We start from the raw sequence: 24,986 nt of genomic DNA on the forward strand, positions 1-24,986 counted from the left end.
GAGCGAGCAGGCCTTTCATTAGGTGTCACGAACATATGCACTGCAGTTTTGCTGCAACTTATGTTTACTAAGGCGCGGTTTTATTGCGAAAGCAATACTAGTTGCACTTTCAGCCCGTCGCGTAGCGAGGCCGGTAGCTACCATATTAGCATATTGGATTGGATTGGATTGGATTGGATTGGATTGTATAACCGATGCATCACCCCAAGTCTAACCACAAGCACCACCACCAGCTACACTACCACCTGAACCATGGCGTAGCTACGGATATTGCTTTCGCAATTACCGGGCCTAGCCAAGCCAAGCCACAGCCAATTTTTTCTTAGAATCCGCTTGACATATGTGATTCGCTGGCGCCTCGATGGAATTATGTTTATTCTAATACGCCGCGTTTGGTCCTTTTGCATCAAAAAAGTTACACGGGCGTTCACGTATAGTTACTTGAGTTTCAACGTCAGCTGTACGTTGAAGGGCAACTACGAGGAACAAAGGATGTGACCAGCGAATTTGCTCGGTGGTTCAGTTGTGAGTTTAACTACTAAGATGACAGTCGAATAAGCCATGCGACCGATAACAATTGATTTTGTAGTCCATTCGGCGTTTCATGCTGACGGCGTCCACAAGATCACAAGGGGAAAGGGTCCGGTTATAACAACCCAAGCTATAAAGAAAAGAAGGACGAGTTTGGAGCTAAAGAACATTAATGACAAACGTCCGCGTTGGTTATCTTTCTTATTTCAAAGCAGAGAAAAGAAACCCTGACAGTAGAACATTTAGCTTGCATCGATTTTCCGCAGCATATTTCTGAAGTCGGCACCACTTGATGACACGTATACAAGGTGTTTCAAATTATTCATTTCATTTCTTATTAAGCTGTGAAATATACATCTGTGAGGTCTGTGCAGGTTGATTGCACTGAGTGCAGGACATTATTTACGTAATAAAGTGCAACGAAAAGACGAGTAATTAACTGGAGTAAGCTGATCAACTTTTTTAATATTTGGCTTTAGGGCACAAGATTATACTGAGAAATTGAAGTCCTTCGACATAGAAGGCGAATCCAGTTTATAAAATTTCTAGATCATCATCGTACTTCAATATATGGAGCGTATAAAATACGCGTTTGGCAGCTCGTTAAGTTGGCTTTCTAGCGTTACATATTGACAAAATGGCGTCGCTGCACGTGATATCGTCACAGGAATCACGTCAACATCATGTCATTTTTTCTTCTCATCTCATCATTTTTCACGTTCGATGTCTGGGAGGATGATGCTGATTCTGGAATCTCAAAAACTGTGTTCACCTTTTTTGATGGCCTTCAATTTCGCTGTAACGTAGCGCCCTAAAACTAAAAATAAAAAGTTAATGAGTTAATTGTAGTTAATTATTTTGTAGTGTAGTGTAATGTAGGAGGGGATGTGGCTCAGCAGAACCTAGGTCGCTTTGCAACCTTCAGCAAAGGTTCAGCCAAGCGTTCGGGCTGCGATCGAGCTTCACACCTAAAGATCGTCGTCGTCTTTCGCTGCCACAGTTCACCACAGTGAGCGAGCGCGGCTGCTACACTACAGTTAGTTTTTTTATTGTACTCTCTCATAAATAATTTCAGCCTTCGCGTGAAATGAAGCTGCTGATACTGCACCGAAGTATATTTCACGGCTTTTTAGAGAAAAATCTGTATTGATTAATTTGAAATACACTGTACGTTATAAACGGAAAATGTCGGTCTTGAAGTTGATTCTTCGCTGGATGAACGGTCAAGTGGAACCAGAAGCTCGACTCCGCGTTAGTAAAGTGCCTTGCCAGAGATAATGCCCAGCACTGTAGATTCAAAAAAGGAACTGAATATTGCCGCCGGAGACTTAACGGTCGCAGTGGACACACAGAGTGCGGACATGAAACCTATTAGGGTGCGAGCGGACTAATGACCAACCGGAACGCACAAGGAATGGTTCACATACTTGTTTTGAATGCGGAAGCAGTGTTTTTTATTTTTTAATTATTTTTTTCTTCCTTTCAAATGATACACCTGCTCATTAGCATACTGTCGTAAGACACCGCATATACTGGGTCCACATTTGTGCGCCATGACGCAACGCGGCATTGGGTCCTATGAGTTGCTCGCTCGCCTCACTTTTTGACAGTCCTGGGTTCGATTCCGCGCACCTTCTATTTTAAGAGCGTTAGCTCGTACTACTTACGTTTGTCAAGGACGCGTCTGTATTCAGTGAACGTCAAGTTGACCAAAACATAACCACGTGACTACAGTATATATCACACAGCAACAGTGGGCACGTAGAGTCTCGACTGATAGCTATAATTTCGATCCGTTATATATGTGTCAGTATAGCGGCCATCGAAGTGGGACGCCCCCCCCCTTCCCGGGACCACAATTTGCATAAAATCTGGGAGCCACTCGTTTAACGCAGAATTTTCGGAGTTCCTGAGGATAAAATTACTAATCGAGATGAATCCCAAAATATGTGTGCATTTCGAAACGACGACTTTTAAAAACGTCCCCAAACCGTGCATTCTGAGGACCTTCAGACGGCCATTACGGCCGAATCGTTTGGCGAGGGGGGTTCCGGATGTTGTCACACAATTTGTCGTGTTGTGACGCACATTTTATAAGATTTATTAACTGCTATAACGAGCAAATGTATCGGATATAGCCAAGGTGTCTGTGAATCGCAATAATAGTGCAAAATTCATGAAGTAGATGGCGCTGCTTATGCCTTAAAAAGGATGTTTCCGGAAAGGAAACATCCGCGGATGTTTGCATTTGGCCTTCTCCACGTTTGCTGAGCACCGATGTGAACACTTGAAGCCCCGTAGCTAACGCTTTTAAGTCGAACACTGAGGCAGCGTTGCCGGAGAATTTTTTTCTTTGATACCACGTCGACGTCATCCGGGACTTTTCATGACCACTTTTGTGGTCAAAGACGACAACGCCAAATTTCGCTACTGATTAGCCACATAATACTTTCGCCTTAAATATGTAATGCTTGTAATCGCTTACGACAAGAACACACAGCGAGCCCACGCACATGGTATATGCTTTTGAAGCAACCTGTCACCACAACGCTGACTAGATTGTAAAACATTTATTTCCTCGTTCAGAGCAGGTTGCAGCAGAGACGGACCAGATGGCCGCCAGCCCATGGCGGTGCCTTCATAATCCCGCTCGATGCTTCGTACTTGAACCTTCGGACCCGAGCTGACCAGTACGCCCTCACCCACACCGTTCGGGAGAAAGGAGCTGTATTAAGGGCTCCGGGAGCGGATCTTTTGCGCAATTCCGGATAATGTGGTCGTACGCGGCTCTTTCGCCGAATTTATGGCATTTAAGGTTGCGCTGGCCGGGTACATGAGGGCATCCACCGCCGGGGGTTTTCAGCCAACGCCAGGCAGCCTCCTGCGGCCTTATGGGGAAGGGGATATGCGTGCCTCTCCAGCCTAAAGGGATAGTGATGTGATGTGTGACGCTGAAATTTAATTTTGTTAGTTCTCCCCCCCCCCCCCCCCCACCTCCGGCATTTCGTATGAACGGCCAATATTTACTCTCTCTACACGTCCAATAGCTTCAAAGCAGTCCGAGAACTGAGCCGAAAAATCTATTCGCTTCGTTAGCACCTTCGTTGCTAGTGCCAGCACTATTACCTCGTGCGTTCATTTGCGAGAAAGACGTGATACCACCTGTGCGTGCAGCCGGCGAGAACTGCAAGTACGACAACCTGACCATCTACGAGGGCAACTCCACATCGTCTCCTGTCCTGGGGGGCCCCTGGTGTGACACTACCGGTGCACCAGCCGACTACTCCGTCGCCTCCTCGGTGCTCATCATGTTCCGCACAGACTGGAGCAGCACCGGCAAGGGATTCCGCCTGGGGTACCACATCTCGCGTGAGTGTACAAGTTTCTGTTGGGTACTACCAGCTGAGCACTTATTATTTTGCAGGAAAGAACAGACTACCCTTCCTTTTGTGTTCTTTCTTCTGATACCCTGTGTTTTATTGCGCTGGTTATAGCAAGCCCGTCAGTCGCTCACGCATCTTTTGTTGAACTCGCCACTTCCACCTTACCTTACAGGCTGCGGCGGCAATCTGACCGCGGAGACAGGCGCGTTCAGCCTACTCTTGTCGGTGGCCGAGGCCGGGGGTCAGTCCCGTTGCACGTGGCGCATCCGCGTGCCCGAGGGCCGAGCCGTGGAGCTGCGCCTGGCGCTGGCTGCCGAACAGCATACGGTGCACTACACGGACTGCACGGAAGCCTTCATCGCCAGCCGCGTAAAGGTGCTGGACGGCGACAGTGAAGACGCCCCGCCCATCGCCTTGTTCTGCGGCAGGCACGGCGGACCGGACACCTTCAAGAGCACCGGGAACACCATGACCGTGGTGCTGGACGTCAATACCATGTACCTGGTCGGAGGCGACTTCAGGGCCTTCTACCGGAGCACTCTGGGTTAGCGGCGTTTTCAAACATTTTGCTTAGTAACGACCAGCATGGCGTTTCAGTTCCTCCAAGATCTCGAAATTCGTTTCACCTTCGCTCGGGACAAACTGGTACAGATCTGATCCAATAGCAAAGCCCGACAGTGGCCACGTGTGCTGGTCGGTGCTCTCTTGAAAAGCAAAAGCAAATTCAAGTCCACAGTTATAGGATTTGGCCAGTTCGATTAATAGCATCACTGTACGTCGTTTATGCTCTCACGGATGTAGTTGAACAAAACAAAAAACACGACAAATTAAATTTTTCAGACCGTATGCAATAGCCACGACGTGTGTCTCCAAGCGCATCTTGTATGCGCCCGAACTGAAGAAACAAGCAGTTATTCCCTCCGTGCGACATTTTATCGTTTACGAGAGCTTCAGATGGGATATAGCCCACCCAGAATTTTTTTCAGCACAAGTTGTTTATGAAGGCATTTTTTTCGCATAGCGTAAGATTGCATTACAAAATCGGTACATCGGCAGATCACTATCGGAGCGCTAGTAGATTTCTCGTCTTTATTGTTAAAGACATACACCATTAGCATTTTTATGACATTCTTAACTACTCAATAGAAGCGCAGGACAAGCTTTAACAGCAAGATTTTGCAACACATAGGAAGACTAGACTACTATCTATATGTTCATAACAGTATCTCAGAATATCCCACATTTGCCTCACAATTAAAAATGATGTCTAAGAAAGCTAGACTTGTCACATGTAATGCTCCTGTAATACACCAATAGCGGCATTTGAGTTGTACAGTAAATAAATAAAGTGCGAAAGTGCCAACATGACACCAGCGAAAGAAGACCCACAGCCTCCACAAGTCGCATATAGGCTGGCCCCGTTGAGTCTTATCCAATTACCTCCCTCTCTGGACCCGCCATCGCAGCTTGCTGCGGTGCTTCGGGGTGCCGACGTCATGAACAAACACCACATGAACGTTCCGACGTAGAGTGGGACCGTGCGGTGGTCCAGGGACCCAAGGGAGGTCTAAACACATTTGCCATAATAAAGTTTTTCTCTCTCTCTCCAATTAACTCCTATGTGCAACGCTTCGGCAGCGGTCCTATCCCTGCTAATTTCCTAGACACATCACTCCGCCTACTTCTCGCCGTCCATAACTTCTTCCTCCCTCAGTATCCACACTGCCCCTCGAACAGGTTTTCTCTTACACGCATTGCATGTTCTGTGGAATCCGCGCTGCTTATTTTCTCTCGTTTTACTTTGCACCTGTCATTTTCGTTCACACCGGTCATTGCACTGCCCTCAGAATTATTTAGGAGCTTCTAAGTTTACGCACTACAGATGACCACTGGCATGATAGAATGGTTGCGTGCCGTTTAGTCTCTCTGTAGTTTTATTTTTGAAGGACATCCGATAGATCTTTCTCATCACTTACGAGCGACTAATAAATGTCCGCCCCATGTCCTTATTGTGTCGGTACTTGCACTTCAGAGCTCTAAGCAGCCCCTGTTCTAAACATGATGTCCTATACAGAACAAACTGCAAACCGCAAAGTCAGGAGTGAAGAACTGGTCGATTAACCGCTTTATCATTCATAATACGATGAGGCTGGCGGTGCTGAGAGCATCGCTATGGACTTAAATGAGAAGAGGGAACATGAGACCGCCTTGCTATACATTCCGTTTGCCTTTCTGAGTTCTGGGTCTCCCTCAGTATATCAGACGGTGTCTGCTTGATGTACACAGGCGTGAACCAGGGCTGCGGCGGCACTCTACTCAAGGAGTCTGGGACGCTGGCCCCTCCGAGCCGAGACAGCTCGGGCAGCTACCCGGGCGGCCCGCTCAACTGCCTCTGGACTCTGGTGTCCCGCTCCGGATACGGTCTCGAGCTCAACGTCACGGCGCTCAACCTGGGCACCCTGCCTTGCACCGCTGCTAGCACCGACTTCCTGGAGGTGCGCGTTCCTCTTAACTCATAGGAATTAAGAGCAGGAAATGGCGAATCCAAAGCAGAGAATGAGAAAATGAGGCGAAAGATTCTTGCATTCTACCAGTTTGAAGACGTCCCCTTCATCCCTTTACTCAAGGCACAGTTCTGGTAGCCACCCATGAGGAGTGCAACCATGCCTTTCCTTTCTTGATGAGCTCCTCTTTCTAGTTAGCCTACGGCCTTTCTCGCTATCGTAACGCATCATCATCAGCTTGCCAAACCTCGGACGACCTGTCTGCGGGTGAAAACGTTGTAGCGAAAGAAACGAATGGTGAAAGCGAATCTACAAATCTACTAATCTACGAAAATGAGCAGTTCACGCTGTCAACAGTGTGCTCTTCGCTAATGCACAATCCAGCGCAGCATGCAGGAACTGTGTTTCCTTCTTGCTTCGAAGTTAAGCTCCGGCATCGGGTTAGTTTAGTTCCAAAACCATTATGAGATTCCATATATCCACGGTTATTGTTCCACAAATTTTAGTTTTGGTGTAGTTGCAATATTTGCATAGGCTGAATAATTAGGATATGGAGAACCATCGCTAGGATGGCAGGTGGCTGCATCCGTATCTCGTCGACATGATGATGGGGAATTTTTATGGTGCAAGGGCATTGTTTGTCCAAAGAGCACCACGGCACTTTCCCTCAGCTCAGTGTGGGGTCAAAGACCCTTTCCAAGGCATTTCAACCCAGATAAGCCGAGCACCAGGCCAGGGGAAAACTTGCACTCATTGTTTCACTGGTGGGTGCATGACGGCACTGGGGTCGAATCCTGTACCACTACATATAAGGCGGTTGCTCATACCACTAGGCGACCACTGCGGTATTATCTCACCGACACTGAAGCAGGCTGTTTTATCTAGTCTGTCAAATAGCATGAAGGCAGCGCAATTCCCATCTTACTTATGCCCTTTGCGTTTATCCAGATGCCTTTGGCAGCGCAGAACGTCAGAAAGCGACCACGCATAAAAATTCGTGACTGAAAATTACCTTTTGTAGACTTGCAACGTCTAAAGGCGACCAAAAGTGAACGTGGAAGACAATAGACATTAAACATTATTTATTCAATCATTAAATTGTACAACAGCATAGGCAAAAAAGAGCATCTTGCTGTGCAAGTTGGTAACTGTTCATCTTTGGTTACAGGCGCGAAAAAAAGACAAAACACAAGGCAGAAAGACGGGACGATGCGCTTCGTCCCGTCTTTCTGTCTTGTGTTGTGTCTTCTTTCGCACCTGTAACCAAAGATGAGCATAAGCAAACCACTGTTAGGCCCATAGCCGAAGCTAGTTTATGCCCATATGGCATACATGCGTATATGTAGCAGCGATCAAGACAGAGTTGAACAATCGCGCACTGGTTTCAAATCAGTCAGAATGGCAGAAAATATACATCGATGCAGAAATAACAAAATATGACTACAAAAACAATAGCAACGTGAACACAGTGCAACATACTTAACTAATCAATGAAAGATACAACCTCTTTTATGGAAAACACAAAGTTAATGGCGGTCTTCATCTCTTTGCTAAGGTGTTCCAATGGATGTCGTGGTACCGTGATAATAAATTAGCCGTTGACCGTATGTGTTACGGGTAACTGGTATATTAAAGTTTATGTTTGTGGCATAGTGCATTTCTAGACTAAATGAACACGTCTTTGAAGTGCGTGCCAACAACTAAGCAGCTTGCACACAGTCTGTTAAAACTTTCTTTGGATTTTGACTAGTGACAGGAGTTGCTTTCACTGGTACCGCAAGGTGTGGAGGGTCCAGGTGCCTTTGGAAAGCATATGACTGGGGCAGAGTTTCAGAAGAGGCAAAGGTTTCGTGATGCACCACTTAACAATCACGGTGCTCCCTTGATAGCCCGAATATCAGTGCTGTTGAGCGGTATACCTTTAGTGGGCATGAGCATCTGCGTGTTCGGCAACCGTGCTGGGCGTGCGCAGGTGTGGGACTCCCTGGACGAGCAGCAGGAGCCCCTGATGCGTATGTGTGGCCAGAGGCCCCCCGAGGCGCCGCTCCGCTCGGCAGGCAACACGCTGCTCGTGCACCTGGTCACCAAGGCCACCGGAGAAGGGCCCGGATTCGCTGCCGCCTTCCGCGAGCTGCCACGTTAGTACATGCGCATGTCCTTGTACTACTCCCCTTCGGGCCTTTCGCATACTTGCAGTCTCGGTTACCTGCATTCGGAGACAAAAACAAAAGTGACTGCGCTTTTACAATGTTAGCGGTATGAGTAAAGTTCCCCCAAACCGGCGGAGTCAGAAGTCCAGACGAGGGAAGCCTCCGCGAATGAAGCCTCCACCTTCAAGAAACTCCACCCGCCGTCCCACCCCCTAGTTCCATCCATCTCCTCCCACCAGAAGCCAGCGCGGCAGCGGAACGGAAACGTGAAGAAGAAATCCAATTCAAAGACGCAGTTAAAAAGCAATCAAATAAAAAGCGATATTTACAACCCCCTACTGTTAACGCATATTTGTCGGATCATCTCGTATGATCGCCCGCCAGTTTCACGGTGGAATCAACCGCTGCGCAGTTTTTGTCGTTGTCCACTGACGAAATCATTTATGCGCAATAAGGCCTTTCCAAATTTTCACTCCGTCGCTTGAAATGATCACTTATTGTGTTCTACACATATTATGCGTAACTGTACTTTATACCATAAACCGCAGGGTAGAAGTTTCCTTGCGTACAGGGCGCCAACAGCTCGTTCGTATTTGCCGTAGTAAACGTAATATTGCAGTCTGAAGCTGAGAAGCTTCGCAGCAGCTCCTTGAGAGGCCGCTGTGTTTTCACGAAGTAAAACTCATTCACCAATATCCAAAGCTTTCGCATGCAATAAAACTGCAGCAACGTGCTCCCTCAAATTAGTAAAGCTGTAGCTCATTTAACAGCATACACTGCAAATAAGTGTCCTCATTCCTCAGTACAAGCGGTTTCTAGCACATAAAAAAAAACTGGCAGAAAGGTGTGTCTATAGTGAGGTCATTTGGTAGCCACCGGTGTTCGCGGCAGCATAACTCCATCTAAAGTGCCCTGTTTTATGAGTCCGTATGTATCACTCGCTTTCTTTATCCATACGTAGCGCTGTGCGGCGGCAGTGTCAATGTGAGCGGCGATGCCTGGCAAACCCTGGAGAGTCCGGGCTTCCCCGCAGCTGCTCCTGCCAACGTTCGTTGTCTATGGGTGATACGGGCCCAGGAATCGGTGGACATAAGCCAGGGGCGGCCCTTCGATGGCGAGGGCGCCTTTAGAGACGTCACCATTCGATTGAAAGAGATGAGCCTCCCATGCGAGGATGGCGCTTACCTGGCGCTCATCACCGAGCAGAAGGCAAGTGAAATACTAGTTTTGAGCGAATGTAGTGTGAATGTACCGCAAGTGTTCATGAAAGAGAAGCAGAAGGCAAGTGAAATACTAGTGTAGAGAGAATGTAGTGTGAATGTACTGCAAGTGTGCATAAAAGAGAAGCAGAAGGCAAGTAAATACTTGTGTAGAGTAAATGTAGAGCAAATGTAAAGCAAATGTACTGCAAGTTTTCATGAAAGAGAAGCGCAAGGCATATGAAATACTAGTGTAGAGCAAATGTGGTGCGAATGTACTGCGAGCGTGCATGAAAGATGCAGAAGAGAAGTGTAGTACTAGTTCGCAGGTGGAATTCAAGCATAGTGTAAATGTAGATGAAGTAGAAGCAGAAGACAAACATAATGTTTGTCTGTCTTTGTCAAGGTGAGAAACGAACGGGCATCCATGAAAACTGCCGCACAAGGAGAGACGAAACAAAAGCCTAGAGGCAGGCCAGAGCTGACAGTCATGTTCCCTTACTTTTTCGAGCTGATGCCAACATGGAACACGGCGAAATAGCTCAACTCACCATTCTGGTAATAGGAGACATGAAGGGCTCTTTACGATGTAGATATATACGAAAAACTAAAATCTTTGCCGCCAAGGAGAGCGCAGGAAGGTGTCTGCTATTTTGTAAAGCAACTGAGTAATTGTTTTAGATATATGAGATAACTTTACAGAGCGGAAGGAAAGACAGTATGCCGTCGCCAGGTGTTGAACCTATGACGTCTCTCCGCATTCTGCGTGCAGTCCTCTTTACTCACTGCATTGCGGCGATGGCTGTGGCGGGTGCCCCACCAGATTGACGTTTTAGTGCGGTAGCACTGAGACCCCCACTCATTGGTTTTGCATCTGTCTGGCGACGCGAGTTGCTCGGGAAGAGCAACCCTAGTCTCATAAACCCCACCTTTGGCAGCACCTGCCAATCACAGGGCAACAGCGCATCGCTTTATCTCTGCACCACTGCACCAGGAGTGGTCTATGAACGCGAAGTAGAAAATGACCAGTTCCTCATATGCATACATTAACCCATTAGCGCTATATTGTGTCTTGCCCCCAAGGAGGAGCTTAAGTGTCCCCTGCAGCTTTAGTGCTCTAGCACTTAGGACCCCACTCACCATTTTCAACGATCTTTGTCTGAAGCCTGCGTGACCTCTAAAACCAAACCCCTAACTGAAACAAGAACCGAAGTGGTAGTGCACATCTATATCGGATTTGGCCGAATCACGCTAAATCGTCCGTGATTATTTTCACGCATAGATGTGGCGCGGAGTCCTCTAGAGTCGGTGTTACGAACGGCCTTTGATCAACTTATGGGTGTAATTTCGGCAAAGCTGAAAAGACTAGTGGGTGTCGCTGCATAGGTCTTAATGCACAGAAAGAACCGCCTGCGTGATGCAATGAGATAAAGAGCCCGTTTTTGCCAAACTCGGAATGATGTGTTCCCTTCTGCTTCGTGCAGTACTTGCCGCAGCCGCCCGTGCGGCTCTGCGGGCACAGCGCCCCGCAGGAGTGGCTCAAGCCGCACGCCTCTGCCAGCCGCGTGCAGCTTCTGCTGGACACAGGGCGCCGCGGAGGCCAGGCCAAGCTGAAACTGGAGTACGGCACCATGCAGGGTAAGGGAGACAGACAGTGCAGCCTTCCCCTGCAATTTCCGCCTTCACCCACTTGCTTGCTTTGTTCACTCATAGGCGCTCGCAAACTTGTCTGATTGCTGCGCTTTGAAATCTTCCGATGATCGTGTCATGAAACGAAATTAAAATGCGAACAACAGTTTGTTTGGAAGTTCGGACAATCGGGACCCTGTACAGTCAGCTGTAGAGTCGAAGCTGCATTCGCTCGTTAATGTCACTGATCATTTTTTTAAAGTAGTTCAAGATAACATTGCTTGTTTTAAAATGTGTAAAATTTACATGCATTACCTGGAAAAACTGAGGGCTCGTGTAACGTTATGTTGTTCAATAGGAACAAGAGGTTGCAACGAAAATAATATAAAATCTATAACTGCGCTTTTATGTCTTTTTTTGCGTTGAAAATGTCGCATTGTTAGCAACAGAATCTTCCAACCGCTGGCAACAACCTTAACTGAGACTAATTTCGCGATATTCGGTTGTGCCTTATTGGCTCAAAGCTAGATAAATGAGTTCGCTAGTCCTCTCAGTTCTTTTTGTAGATGATATAAATTATTTTACTGCGCCTCGTAACAAAAGGTTAATCGTACGTTATATCGCGTACAGAGTTACGGATGTCCGCAGGATAACCACATCTTTTTTTTTTTCTTTTAAGTTACGGCGACGCACCGTTTTCGTAGCTTTCCAGCCGTTAGAGTTGCTAAAGATCGTCGTACGCGCGGACAATATAGCGGGTGTGATGCTTCGAACAGACTTTCTTCGGTCCACTCGCAGACGCCAACTTGACATACAGCCAGCCAAGCGGTGTTATGCACAACGTCGACTATCCGGGTTGGACCGCCTTAGCGGATCATCCGACAGTGCTGACCGTCGCGCCGGTCAATACCTCATCGACGTCGGCCTTGGCCCTCTACTTCGTCCGCTTCAATGTGGGCAGCACTCTGAGCAACTCGTGCCAAAACGCCTACATGCAGGTACTCCAAAGTGGATGAAACAGTAGGCATGCTTGGTAGGCCTTCCGGTTTATGTTAAAGAATGCCGCAGTAAGCAGATGTTGCGTTCTGCATCCATGAACTGCACTGGTGCTCGTTCAGTGGGGTCTTGCCTTCAAAAATGCACCTTTAGTCATTTTGAAGTTTAGAATGACTCAAAAGTGGTTGCGGATCCGATGTCAAGTAAATGTACGTTCCTACAGTGTTTTACCTCGCACAAAGCTCTATCCTCTGGGTGCAGCGAACGCTGAAGAAAGCCGGCATTTGTTTATAACTGCATTGAATGGCTCGTCCTCCCTTTGCTTACTTCAAACTGCATTTCAATAATCTCCCACCGAAGCTGGGTGGCCAAGAAACAAAATTTCAGAGACAAAGGGAATTCATTGTGTCCGCGCTTACTTTTGTCTCAGAAGCTGTAGCCTTGAAAACGAAAAGCAGTCGAATCTCGAACGATACCCGTTCAGAAGTGTATATAGCGACGGCTTAATGCGCGTGTTTCCCGTAAACAGGGATGTATTGGGCAGTGCAACCAGAACGCCAGACTGGAAATAAATTTTGGCCGTATGCATACGACTGCAGACAGTAAGGAGCGTTGCACCAAATATTATGAGACACGCGTAGGTTTCTGTAGATGTATCTAATATTTGTTAATCAGCACGAACATTCCCCATTGTCCTCACCAGTAGTGTTGCTTTGGTTTGACGGCTCCGGAAGCATGCCTAAACGGTTTGAAGAAAGCAGCGCATAAAATCGATATTCGCTAATTTGTTAAGGTTCCAGAGAAATTCCCACAATGAAAGGTACCACGCACTCGTTATCAACCTTGCTTCATCATATCTTTGCCGATGACGTAACTCTGCAACTGAAGCAGACACTGTCAGACAGTCACAAGACAGCCTATGCATCGGTTGCTTGTTGCGCACTCATGAGTGGTGTTTCTCGTTGAACAGACCGGAACCCTTTTTAAATGGGGCCTTAATTGCCTTTTTTTTTTCAACTAGTATCCTGAAACCCACGCATCTCTGATATGATTCATAGTAGTTTGAAAGAAAAAAAAATTATATATCATGGATCAGATGTGCCGGGACGATAGTCCACACCTCAGTCTTGAGACACCAAAGGTTACTGATATGGGTAGAGATCCCGTTGGGCACGTTACCGTAATGCGCACTTTCGCCATATTTATGAGCCGTTATGGCAAAAATTATACGGAGCGATTGCAACCACAGCTAACTTAGGCTCATCAGGATCCACAAAGCCATACGAAAAAAAATTTGGCTGCGGTTTGACCAATGGCCATCCCGAGTAGAATTGCTGAAGCAATGGCCTGGCAATCGCAGCGGCAGCGGCACCTCTAAGTCACCCGCGTAGTGGAGGAGTCGGCGGTGGCCCCAGCGCCGCAGCTGTGCGCTGTGTGACGACACTCCTCCTGGGGAACGTACTGCTGGCGCAGCGGCGACGGCACCTCTGAGTCACCCGCGCAGCGGAGGAGTCGGCGGCGGCTCCGCGCTGCTCTGGCGTCACTCGCCTCGCGCATGCGCAGTTGGGGCTTTCCGGGGCTCCGCGAAATCGCTCACACCTAGCGTAGTGTTGCTTCAGCAACAAAATTGCCGGTTGCTTGGTGCAAGGGCTCACGTAACGCTCTATACCGCCACTGAACAGCGCAACAAGAACCGAATCTTCCAGCAACTTTTGGTCTCTTGGGCCAGAGTTTGAAAACTGCCAACTCTAAATTCCACAAGGCGTGTGGGTGGAGAGCTGCACAGAGCAGAGTCAGCTGATGGGCACTCGTAGTTTCCATGATGGCGTCGACGGCGCGGGCCAGTGTTCCGCGGGTATGGTGCGTTTCTACTGATTCTGGTGCATTTACACGCAAGTTTTTGGATGATGACAGCAGCAGTGACACAGAAAACAACTTCTGCTCGTCATATTTTAGCACATACAGTAAAAGTGCGTCGAACTGGTCCGGGAATACGCCTCTGCAGGGTCTCGAGCATCAGCCCCAAAGAATGAAAACAGAAGCTGTAAAATATGCTACGAGGAAAGAAAAGTCGAGAAGAAAAAAAATGTTTTCTGCGAGAAATGTGCGGCCTGGCGATGTTTGACATCCAGAAACTGTTTTGCACAATGGCACGATATTCACTAGGGCTAACATTTTCTTATATACCTCAAAAAATATATGCATAGAAGGTCGACATTTGTTGAAATATTGACAGGTCCCTTCTGTAGAAAACGCATGTCCCGAAATTCTTTCATGTTCTGTTTGTGTGAAAAAACGTTGGCGAATATTAATTTTATCTCTTTCTGGTGACAAATCATTGTTTGTGTAAATTTTTTTCATGCTCCTTTAATAAACATGTTTATTGAGACTAATATCATTGGAAAGAAAATTTATTTTTCATAGAAGTCACACTATGCACTCTATCAAACGTGCTTTTTTGAAGGCAAAAAAAAGATAATTACCGCTCTACCCAAAAACTACTTTTCCCGCGGGTAAGAATGTGTTAAAAGCCCTGACGCTTCGTGCATTCTTCATTGCAGTTCCGTCACTCGTCTTCTTCTTAACATGGCACTCGCTGTCTCTGCCTCTTCTTCTGCGTTAGGTTCGCGACGGCAGCGCCACTTCTCGAGTCCTGACCCACGTGTGCGGTGACGTCAACCCGAGCCCGGTGTTTTCAACCGGAAACCGACTCATGGTCATCGTCAAAAAAGCGGATGCTGGTCGGAACATGGGCGGTTGGTCCGTCCGGTACATGATGGTCTACTTCACCAGCCCTGAAGGAGGTATACCGTGGTACTCAGTTTACAAGTAGTATACATGACGCACCACTTAAGACCGTTGCCTACATCGTTGAGAAGAAACTGAAGAGTTTCTGGTGGGAAAAAAAAAATAGCTAAGAGTGCTTCTTGAGCATTTCAAGCGCCGCTCGTATTTTCGATTCAAAAGAAATATTTTTCCACCTAAACAGTGTACCCAGGCCTCAAGAAAGCCGCATTTTCAACCGTAAACAGCAACGGCTAAATTTTTGAAGGCGTGTACAATCGTACCAATTCTAAATTCCGGCATTAGACAAATACCCGAGGGAACGCGGAATCACTTTTGGTCTCGAAGCTGCACGAACTGTTACAAGCTAAAAAAAAAACTACTATTACTGGTGATAAAATCTGTCTGCGTAAAGATGGCGGGGACATGCTAACAAGCTTTTGAGAAATATTATTTACTCCGTTCGCTACGTGCGATACGAACTACTGTAAGCGCGCTTAAGACGAACAAATCAATATTACTTACCACACACTTAGAAAAAGCAGAGAGTTAGCTAAGTACTATCGCCGTCAAATGAAATGCCAACAGCGGAGCGCGTGGCAAAAGGTCCATTTTGCGCCGTCTGCCTGTCGCCATCAGAGATAGGCTGGTTCGTCCGGTTCCTTACCCGGGTCCTCATACGGTTTGCGATAGTTTTGCCGGTGGGTTAAACTTCGTATACCTCTCAGAGGCCACGAATTACAGACGGTAGCGCCAGTGCCTCCTTCACTTACGTTCGGCGGCGCAGTTACGGTGTAAATCTCCATGACAACGGACGACCCAAACACGCGGAAGCAGCAGTGTTCGCATGGCATCTGCTTCACGCCGAACTAATCCAAAATCGGTCCCGCTAGGGGAGGAGTGGATTTATCGTTGTCCGCCTGCTCTGTGTGCAGCCGCGCGCCGCGCTTTACTTTAATTTTCATAACCCTTTCTTTACTGTTGTGCACGCTAAAAATTGGCTGCGCTGCTGGTCAACAACGCTAACCGCAGAGCTGGGACAATGTACGGAGAACAAAGAACATATATTCCTGCTGAAAATTGTTTACCTTATGTAACTGTGGATAATACGGTAAAGTAATTTCAGTCTATCATATCTGGTTCTTGCTTCGAACGTGAGGTTCTTACTTCTATGAAATGCTACCTCACAGACCCTTTTGCTAAAAGCCAGATGCTGGTTACATTATTTGCCCCTCAACACAATGGAGACTATGCTGGTGCCACGAGACACTGCGGGGCTAAGTTATTGCTCGTTCATCGTTGGGATGGACGCCCATATCCAGTCGAGCCACGTCGGAATGCAATGATAGCCCTGGTCACGAAGAAAGGGAGGAATCAAAAATGGCGCTCCGGGTAGGAATATTGAACTCGATAGCCGTAATAATTCAACACGAATTCGCCTTGTGACCTATTAGGTCAGAAGCAAGCGTCATTTGTGCTTAGCATGTGGGAGAGCCTCAAGGGTTCCTGGAGAGTCACGATCAGACGACAGTTTCGTGCCTCGGGAGAGGAAAGGGAGCAGCGTCAACGAAGGCCGGCCTGCGACAGCTCAACATAATCCTACCTGCAGATCATTTTTATTATTATTATTATCATTGAAAAAGCCGCATCAAGGGGGTGCTCCGGAGTGTTCGGCATGGTTGGCATCAGCAGAGCCCTTCAATTCTTTTTCCTTCAGAATACTACTGACAACGGTGACCGATAGGTCTGGTGTGTCACCATCATGCGACCATCTTCTGGCCAATGGCCATCTCTCGCCAGCCAATCAGCGTCGATTCTGTGGCGTTGCATCACGTGATCACCTTCTGGCCAATGGCAATCACTGCATCTCCGGGCAATCGCCGTCTATTGTCTTACGTCCCAACATGACGACCATCTTTCGAGTCCCCCTTGTACCTGTCTATTCATAGTGTGTGGCTCCTCGATATGATGGGCCAGGTGGAACGAGGCGTCCCAAGACGTGACACACCTATCGTTGCAATTGCGCACATGAAAACAGAAGGCCGCCGAATGTTTTAATGCTAATATTGTTCTTCCTGCTCGCAGCCCCCGCCGGTTGTGGCGGCAACGTGACGGCCAGCGAGGGCGCTCTGTCCAGCCCGGGCTACCCGGCGACGTTCGCCCAACGCCGCACCTGCACGTGGTTCGTGACGGGCCGCGCCAGGGCCAGGCTGCAGCTGAGCTTCGTCGCGTTCGCCTTCAACTCGTCCGCCGCCGCCTGCGAGGCCAACTACGTGGAGGTGTACGACGGACACCGGGACAGCCCCGACGCCAAGATCACGCACCTCTGCGGACAGGTACGCTTACGCGCACGATAGGCACAATTTTGGAAACAAGACGGGATGATTCAATTTTCTGGGCGCAGCCACCTGAGGTCATCATCATCACCAGCCTGACTACGCCCACTGCAGGGCAAAGGCCTCTCCCATGCCTCTCCAATTAACCCTGTACTTCGCCAGTTGCGGCCACCGCATTCGCGCAAATTTCTTAATCTCGTCCGCCCACCTAACTTTCTGCCACCCCCTGCTACGCTTGCCTTCTCTAGGAATTCACTCCGAAGTAAGAGAATATGTCTATTTAGGGCAGGTAGTGACAGCTGATCCGGATCGTGAGAGGGAAATAACTAGAAGAATAAGAATGAGGTGGAGCGCATATGGCAGCTTCTCTCAGATCATGAATGGCAGTTTACCAATACTCCTCAAGAGAAATGTAAACAATAGTTGTACCTTACCTGTACTCACCTACGGGGCAGAAACGCAGCGAGCTATGGAAAGAAAAATGATAGGTGTAACATTAAGAGACCGGAAGCGGCCACAGTGGGTGAGGGAACAAACGCGGGTGAATGAAATCCTAGAAGAAATCAACAAGGAGAAGTGGGCTTTGAAAGTGCATGTGATGCAAAGGCAAGATAACCGCTGGTCCTTATAAGGGCAACGGAGTGCATTCCAAGGGAAGGCAAACGTAGCAGGGGGCGGCAGAAAGTTAGGTGGGCGGATGAGACTATGAAGTTTACGGGGATACGGGGGATGCAGCTGGCAAAGGACCGGGTTAATTGCGTATGCATGGGAGAGGCCTTTTCCCTGCAGTGGGCGCAGTCAGGCTGATGGTGATGACGAAATACTGCACGGCCTGGTTATGCATACACGTGCACCCATCTTGACTGTCCAGCTAGCGAAACGATAGCTGAATGACTATATTTAAAATTTAAAAAAAGCCTTTAAAAGGTTTCTGCAAAAAAAGGATCTCAAGATTTTATACTTTTCTACAGGGTGAAGTTACAGCAACTGCCGCACAGCACACGCCCCCTTTTTCTTCCTTTCTCCCCCATCCCTTTCCGCCCTATCCCGTGCTATTTATCAGAGCTCCACATACAAAGAAGCCTAATATGGGCTGCACTGCATGATTACAAAGTACGCTTTTTTTTTTACTCATTGGCCCACGTGGGTAATAATCCGAGGTCAGGCAAACGCCGGACTAACTGGATGTCACATTCTGCGTCCAATGCTCATGACGTCCACCCCTTAGCAAGTCTCCTATATAGATGCATGTCTGTAAAACATAACTGCATTAGCCCTCAACGTTGTGGACTGGCATTGCTTCCACTGTTGATGAACAACTATCACTTTGATCTGTTTGCCTCGGGCAAAACATGAGAATCTCCTTTGCTGTTGTTTTACCGCATCAGTTTAAAAGCTTGTTGTCCAGAGATCGCACTATTCTCAATAAATGGAAGGGGGGGGGGGGAGTGCAGTTTTCACTACGTTACTATCACCAGCAGCGTCATCATCAGTGGCATGACTCTTTGGTCTCAAGACTAAAAAAATTATGACTCGTTAACCGTCATGTGACTCATTGAACTCCTTGCGCAGGGTCATGACCCCCTTCGAAGGTGAAACTCACGTCAGGTGTTACATAAATGCTCCTTCAATTTTTTTGTTTACACACGCAAGTTTTCAGTCTGCGCAGTTTGCACTGACTGAGCGGCATCGCACTCTGGCAAGGTTTTTCGGCGCCGTGCTTTCTTTTCTTTTTTTTTTTTGGGGGGGGGGGGGGCAGTTAGACTCGGGTTCAGGTCTTCCTCTTTTGTGGTGGTGGAGATGGGGGTCCGTTTGGGCGCGACACGTTGCAGGAGGGAGATGAGACGTAGACGAACTTCTTTGCGGGAATGTACAAGCTGGGTTTATTTACAACTATTTACACATATACACATCGACCCGGGTGGTCGCTAGCATTCAGGACGATCGGGAGCGCCAGGCCAGAGCTCGCCCCTACGAAACCCTGTCCTGCCTGGCCGACTGAACTCGCGCTACACGTAGCGGCTCCTCGTCCTTCGGAACGTGGCCAGCGCAAAGCTAGACCCTGTCCGTCTCTCGCGATTCCGACTCTCCACCAAGAGTCCCTGCCCAAGTCTCCTCCTCTTTGGCGCCAAAACGCCTCCTTAAATAAGTTTCCCCAGCATTCTGGGGACAAACTTAGTAACCAATGAGAGATGGGCTTCTTACAACCAATCAGAGCGTTTTCTGTGCAACTCAACAGACCAAAGACACGCCGGTCCCCACGAGCTTGTTTGCTCGCGAGGGCCGCATGCCTTTGAAGAAGCCGATAGCGCTTTTCCACACACAGTGAAAACACTTTGACAACACCACAAAAGCACGCAAGCACCACTTCCATCAGCTGTGGCTCCAAACACTACAGGATGGCATCTGAGCCCTCCGGCCATAGGCAGAGTAATCACAACTCGTTACCCGAATGACCACTTCCATCAGCCTCACGACCATTCGTAATAGCACTCAGCTGCCTCCCACACAAGCTTCCCTCTCAAGTGTCCCTGAAGATTTCTTTCGCACTGTTCGATGCCGCCGTCGAAAAGCCATTGAACTTAACCCCGACAATAGCCGGGGTACGCGACTCGTACGCACTGTCCGCGGAACGGGCCCCCTTCCGGCACCCCTCGCTGCCATTGCTGCTTTTACCTTTTAGGGCGGCAGCCCTTTGACCCCAGCGTTTACTCTGTCTGCTTAAAAGCTACGCCGCCTAAAACATCTTAAGATAAGGACCAAGTCGGCGGCGCCCGGGGGGATACGGAGATGGCCCGCTGCCCGGCGGCCCGCAAACTCAACTGGGGGGTGAGGTGAGAAATACGAGGATAGCGAATAGATCATTTTGCATTCCTATAGGCCAGGCGTATATGTAATCACTTTACGCACTTATGCGTGCGTTTCCAGACACCCTTAGAGCGTATGGGAGTAGGGTCTCGGTCACAAAGGAGATGCCCTCGGCTCAGCGTGGCAAGCTCTGCCAGAGACCAGTTACCAAGTGACAAGGGGGGTGGTCGTTTGGTGCCCAGCTTTCGCCGGTCGCAAGCCAGCGGTCGGAGCAAAAGGTTCACAAACAAAACAAAGTTTATACAGCAATGAGACGATACAGAGGATTTCACAATTACTAGTACAAACATATACAAAGTGATTTGCAATACAATGCAACTCGTGCAAAGCAATACTCGAGAGAAATTACAATACAAAATAATTATTGCCCCTAAAGTGCACTAACACAAGAGAGACAAACACAATTTGTTCACCGGGCACTGCGACAGTCCAATGACCACAGGTCCTCGACGAAGCCGTCCTGCAGACTGGCGCACGCTGTCTCGCTGGTGCGTGACTGGGCGAGTGGTGTTGTTCCGGGAGTCAAGCGGGCGCGCTTTGATGGAGCTTAAACGGCGGCTCGGCCTAACCGACAGCGGTCAACGCCCTTATATAGGCTTGTTCCACGTCTATCTGTTCTTCGCGCCAAGGCAGGCATGCACATACACACAGTATCAGCTGCGCAGTTTCCTTCTCCTTCTCGCTCCGGGCGCGCGTCCCCATTGGTCAGGCGTGGAGACTGGCTTCGAGAAGCTTCCAGATCCTTCTTGCGTTGCGCCGTTGCCGGCACACGAGTGAAGCGGAGAGGGTATCATTTACCACGCTCAAGGCTACGCCCTCTCCTCTCCGTCAGCATCGAGTAGAAATTAATCCAGCATTCTCGAACAAACGACGACGCGCGCTGACGTCATTTCTTCGGCGCCGCGCCGGTGAACGAGGTGGAGGGGGCAGCAACACACACAAGGTTAGGCGCTATCTGGGGTTTGTTTCTCCCCTGTTCTAGCGGCGCGCGCTGGCGAGACCGCTTTTACGCGTCGCTGGTTTTTTCGAATATGCTTCGAATTTTGTGGCAGTGCTTGGCCCGCAAGCATGCAACCTTACCTTCCATTTGTATGTCCCGTTTGATATGCAGGATATGCCAGCGACGCTCCAGTCGACAGGCAGCCAGCTTATGGTTAGAATGGTCACCAACGAAAAGAACACGGGCGTCGGCTTCTACGCACGCTTCAAGGTTCAACACGAAGGTAAGACTATGCCTCGAATGCAGTGAGAAGTTCTATTCGCAGCGAACGCCTGCGTTTTAGTGCTCCACAGGAGAAATCAATGTCCGTTACCCCTGTCAAGGAAGCGTTACCTCAGGTCAAATTATATTTCGAAAGCGAAGCGATTTCTTCGTATTCTCGTGGCAGGGACCTGATATTTCCTCCTCTTCTTTCTATAGCCATGTTATTCGTGATTCCGTCGTGAAAACAAAAGTTCTCGAGGCGTTGCCAATTGCGCGTGGGTCGTTTGTGCTGTCACTTTCTTACACGCCACCCGTTTCCACTGCAGACCAACGGGCGCATGTTGGGGTGTCATCTGTGGACCAGTCACCATGATCGCTCGGCTGCATCAAAGTTCCAAATTAGCAACTATCCGCTGCGCGGCATGCCCTGGTACTACGAAGGAAGACAAACGAGGAGACAGCAATCGCCTGTCTCCTGACTTCTGATAGCCTGCCTCAGCAACATGCCGCATTCTATACCAGGAGACAGAGGACGCCAGCAGTGAGGCTCAAGGCGCAGAGTGGTAGCAGCTGTGCCTTTGACGACGACACTTGGACTGATCATTGCAGTATATATTTTGTTCATGGAGCACTACAGAGTGTGTGTAATCATCGCGGGAAAAGAAATCATTAACTTGCCAACGAAAAGACCTGGCTGACCGCCGCAGACCGCGACGAACGGTGATAGTCCTGCTCTCACCTCATCTCCTCGTGACGGGGTCATGTTCTTTTTGAGTCGCATTACAAATAGAACACACATAACGTCTTGAGCAGGACCGACCCGTGCACAGCCATTTCGCTCAGATGTCTCACGTGCGCACAAGCTTTGGCAACTATAAAATTAATTATGCATATTACACGCCAAAAATATACATTATAAAAGGTTTCGTCTACCATCGTTCGCTTGCCCACCGAAATTTTTCAATCCTGTTTCCTCATTTCATAATTGATCAGATACGATTGCGCAGGTACATGGAAGGTTAATATTTTTTTTCTTAGGTGTTGTCATTTCGCGTTGCAAAATATTCTTCGTACTCTCTTACCTCTGTTGTTCCCTTAAATGCGCAGGTTCTAGTAATATAATTATGCCAATAAACGAAGTATTTATGTACCTTTGTTATGTGCTGCTTTACGTCTAGTGTGTCGATGTATACACTGAAGGAGCCAATAGTCGCTGCGTAAAAGCACAGAAGGTGTACCCACCGAACATACACGCTGTGTAAGGAGATAGGATAGGTGATTACAGCAGACTTACCATCATTCAAACTCGGATAGTTCGCACATTTTCGGTTAATCCGAACAAATTTCAAAATGTTAGCATTAATTCATACCACAGAATCGATTAATTCATACTTTCTGCTCCCGGCGCGCAAAAGAACGTCGGTCGAGATAGGTTACGTCAGGCTAGCGGAGCCGCATCAGGTGAAATTTTGCCGGTTATAGCACAACATGGCTAACGATCGTCCAAATATTGTCGTGAAATAAAAATGTCTATGTTTGTGCTCAATAAACAGTTTTATTTCACTGCAACACTTGGGCCAGCCTCTTTCAAGATCTGGAATGACAACAGACGCTGTATCAACAGTTATATTGCTGTTTTTTTTTTTTAATGCGTCATGTGACCTAAACACCAACTACACATGTCAGTCATCGTTAGGTTGATGTAGTGGGTTTGTTGTTGTTCAGGCTAGGGATGCGGATGGGCTAAAGGGGGGAAGTTGAAAAGACGGTGTGGTGCTGGACGGGCCCTCTTTGAGAAGCACTGCCGCTGTGTTCCTGAGTTGCAGCTGAGTATACCAGGTGTCCCAGCTAAATGTAACCAAGCTTTTAAAAAACATGGGATGTCCTAGCCATCTGAAACCAAATGAGGGTTGTTTAGAGTCGCGTGACCTAGTCTGTAGTATTTTTTTCGTTCTTCAAGGTTGACTAATTAGTTAAGCTTAATTAACTAACTTTTTAATTATTGACTTGAGGAACAAAGTGTCAATGGAAAAGTTGTAGATCGCTTTGAGAAACAGCTTACTGAGACATTTGCAGGAAAGTAATGTTTACGTAAAGTAGTTTTTTTACGGGCCACTCCAACATGCGCCCAATACACTGTAGAAATTTGGAATCAACTACCAAGTGACGTTGTGGACCAAACAGATGTAGACAAATTTGTGATAGGTGTGAACGCGTTCCTGGAGGATTGCTGTGCAAATCTGTAATTCTGTGCATTTGAGTGTTTCTTTTTTTAGCGAAGAGAATTGCACTTGTGTCTGTATATGTTTCCCTCCCTGTAATGACCCTCATGCAGAGGGTTAACAGTATGAATAAATAAATAAATAAAATAAATAAATAACCCGCACAATAAGAAAAAGCTTCCACATGACAACTGTGCCACTTCAACGTCCCAAGACGCGCCTTGAAGAATAAAATCCGTTTTTTCTGAAGTGCTCTCCACGATGAGACTTTGGGTGCACATTGGGGCAGAGAAGTGAGCGAGCAGCTGGTCACGTGATAACTTTCTTTTAAGGCCAATAAATGAAGCTACGTAAATCGTAACTTGACGGAAACAGCACTACTAGCGGTTTTTCGAGGCGATCTAAAACTTTCTCATTGACACTTTCTTCCTGAAGTCAATAATTAGAAAGTTAGCTAATTAACCTTAATAATTAATTAACGTTGAAGAGCGAAAAAAATACCCAAGACTAGGCCACGCGACTATGAACAACCCTCAGTTGGTTTCACTGGCCTGGGACACTTCGCCTTTTTTAAGTTTGGTTACATTTAGCTGGGACACCCGGTATATGCCTCATCGACACGAAAACCCGGCGTCGACCAAGAGGTGGCGGAGTTACAAAACTCACGATTGGTCCAAACGGTGTGATATCCTCAAAGGCGGAGATGCCCCCGGTAATTCTTGAAGTGATAGCTTCACTCTACTAGGTAAAGCCGGGTATCGCCGTGTGTGCAACACTTGACCTTCGGGAGAGCTGCGGGGGCTCTTGTATGACGTCACGGCGGGTGCTCAGAAAGGACCCAGGTTGCTCAGAAAGAGCAGTATGGGTCGCACAAGCCCCACCTGTAGCAGCACCTGCCATCGCAGGGCAGTACCGGAAGTGGTATGAGGACACCTTGGGATCTATTAATGTAAAGTCCAGAATTACTAATTCCGCATATACGAGCATTAACCCATTAATACTATCGCGTATCAGCCTTAAACGAGCACTGAAGAGGAATCCGAACTCGTCTTTTTACCTCCGGAACTCGATATACACGTTCCGAGCGTTCTTGGTTAGAAACTTCGAATTTGCCCTGTGCGGCAGATTTCGCTAATTTAGGTCCGTTTAAACGTCCCAGCTCCTGCCTCTCTTTTTTTTT

The 24,986-nt window shown here is 48.0% G+C and overlaps 1 protein-coding gene across 1 annotated transcript in view; it reads left to right on the top strand.

The window, feature by feature from the left end:
- The window catches only part of LOC149339730 (cubilin-like), a 153,201-nt gene extending 130,466 nt beyond the window's left edge, over nucleotides 1-22,735 (top strand). Inside the window, exons 56-66 of the mRNA XM_089548402.1 lie at nucleotides 3,706-3,900; nucleotides 4,087-4,458; nucleotides 6,201-6,409; nucleotides 8,391-8,556; nucleotides 9,530-9,777; nucleotides 11,252-11,405; nucleotides 12,195-12,394; nucleotides 15,016-15,196; nucleotides 17,262-17,512; nucleotides 21,492-21,603; nucleotides 21,911-22,735. Of these exons, the coding sequence (XP_089404528.1) occupies nucleotides 3,706-3,900; nucleotides 4,087-4,458; nucleotides 6,201-6,409; nucleotides 8,391-8,556; nucleotides 9,530-9,777; nucleotides 11,252-11,405; nucleotides 12,195-12,394; nucleotides 15,016-15,196; nucleotides 17,262-17,512; nucleotides 21,492-21,603; nucleotides 21,911-21,957 (2,135 nt within the window). The 3' untranslated portion in view covers nucleotides 21,958-22,735. The remainder of the gene's footprint in view (nucleotides 1-3,705; nucleotides 3,901-4,086; nucleotides 4,459-6,200; nucleotides 6,410-8,390; nucleotides 8,557-9,529; nucleotides 9,778-11,251; nucleotides 11,406-12,194; nucleotides 12,395-15,015; nucleotides 15,197-17,261; nucleotides 17,513-21,491; nucleotides 21,604-21,910) is intronic.
- Nucleotides 22,736-24,986: the final 2,251 nt, after the last annotated feature.

Source organism: Amblyomma mixtum, chromosome 6 (assembly GCF_055824585.1).
Source record: "Amblyomma mixtum isolate Tamu chromosome 6, ASM5582458v1, whole genome shotgun sequence".
Classification (NCBI taxonomy): Eukaryota; Metazoa; Arthropoda; class Arachnida; order Ixodida; family Ixodidae; genus Amblyomma; species Amblyomma mixtum.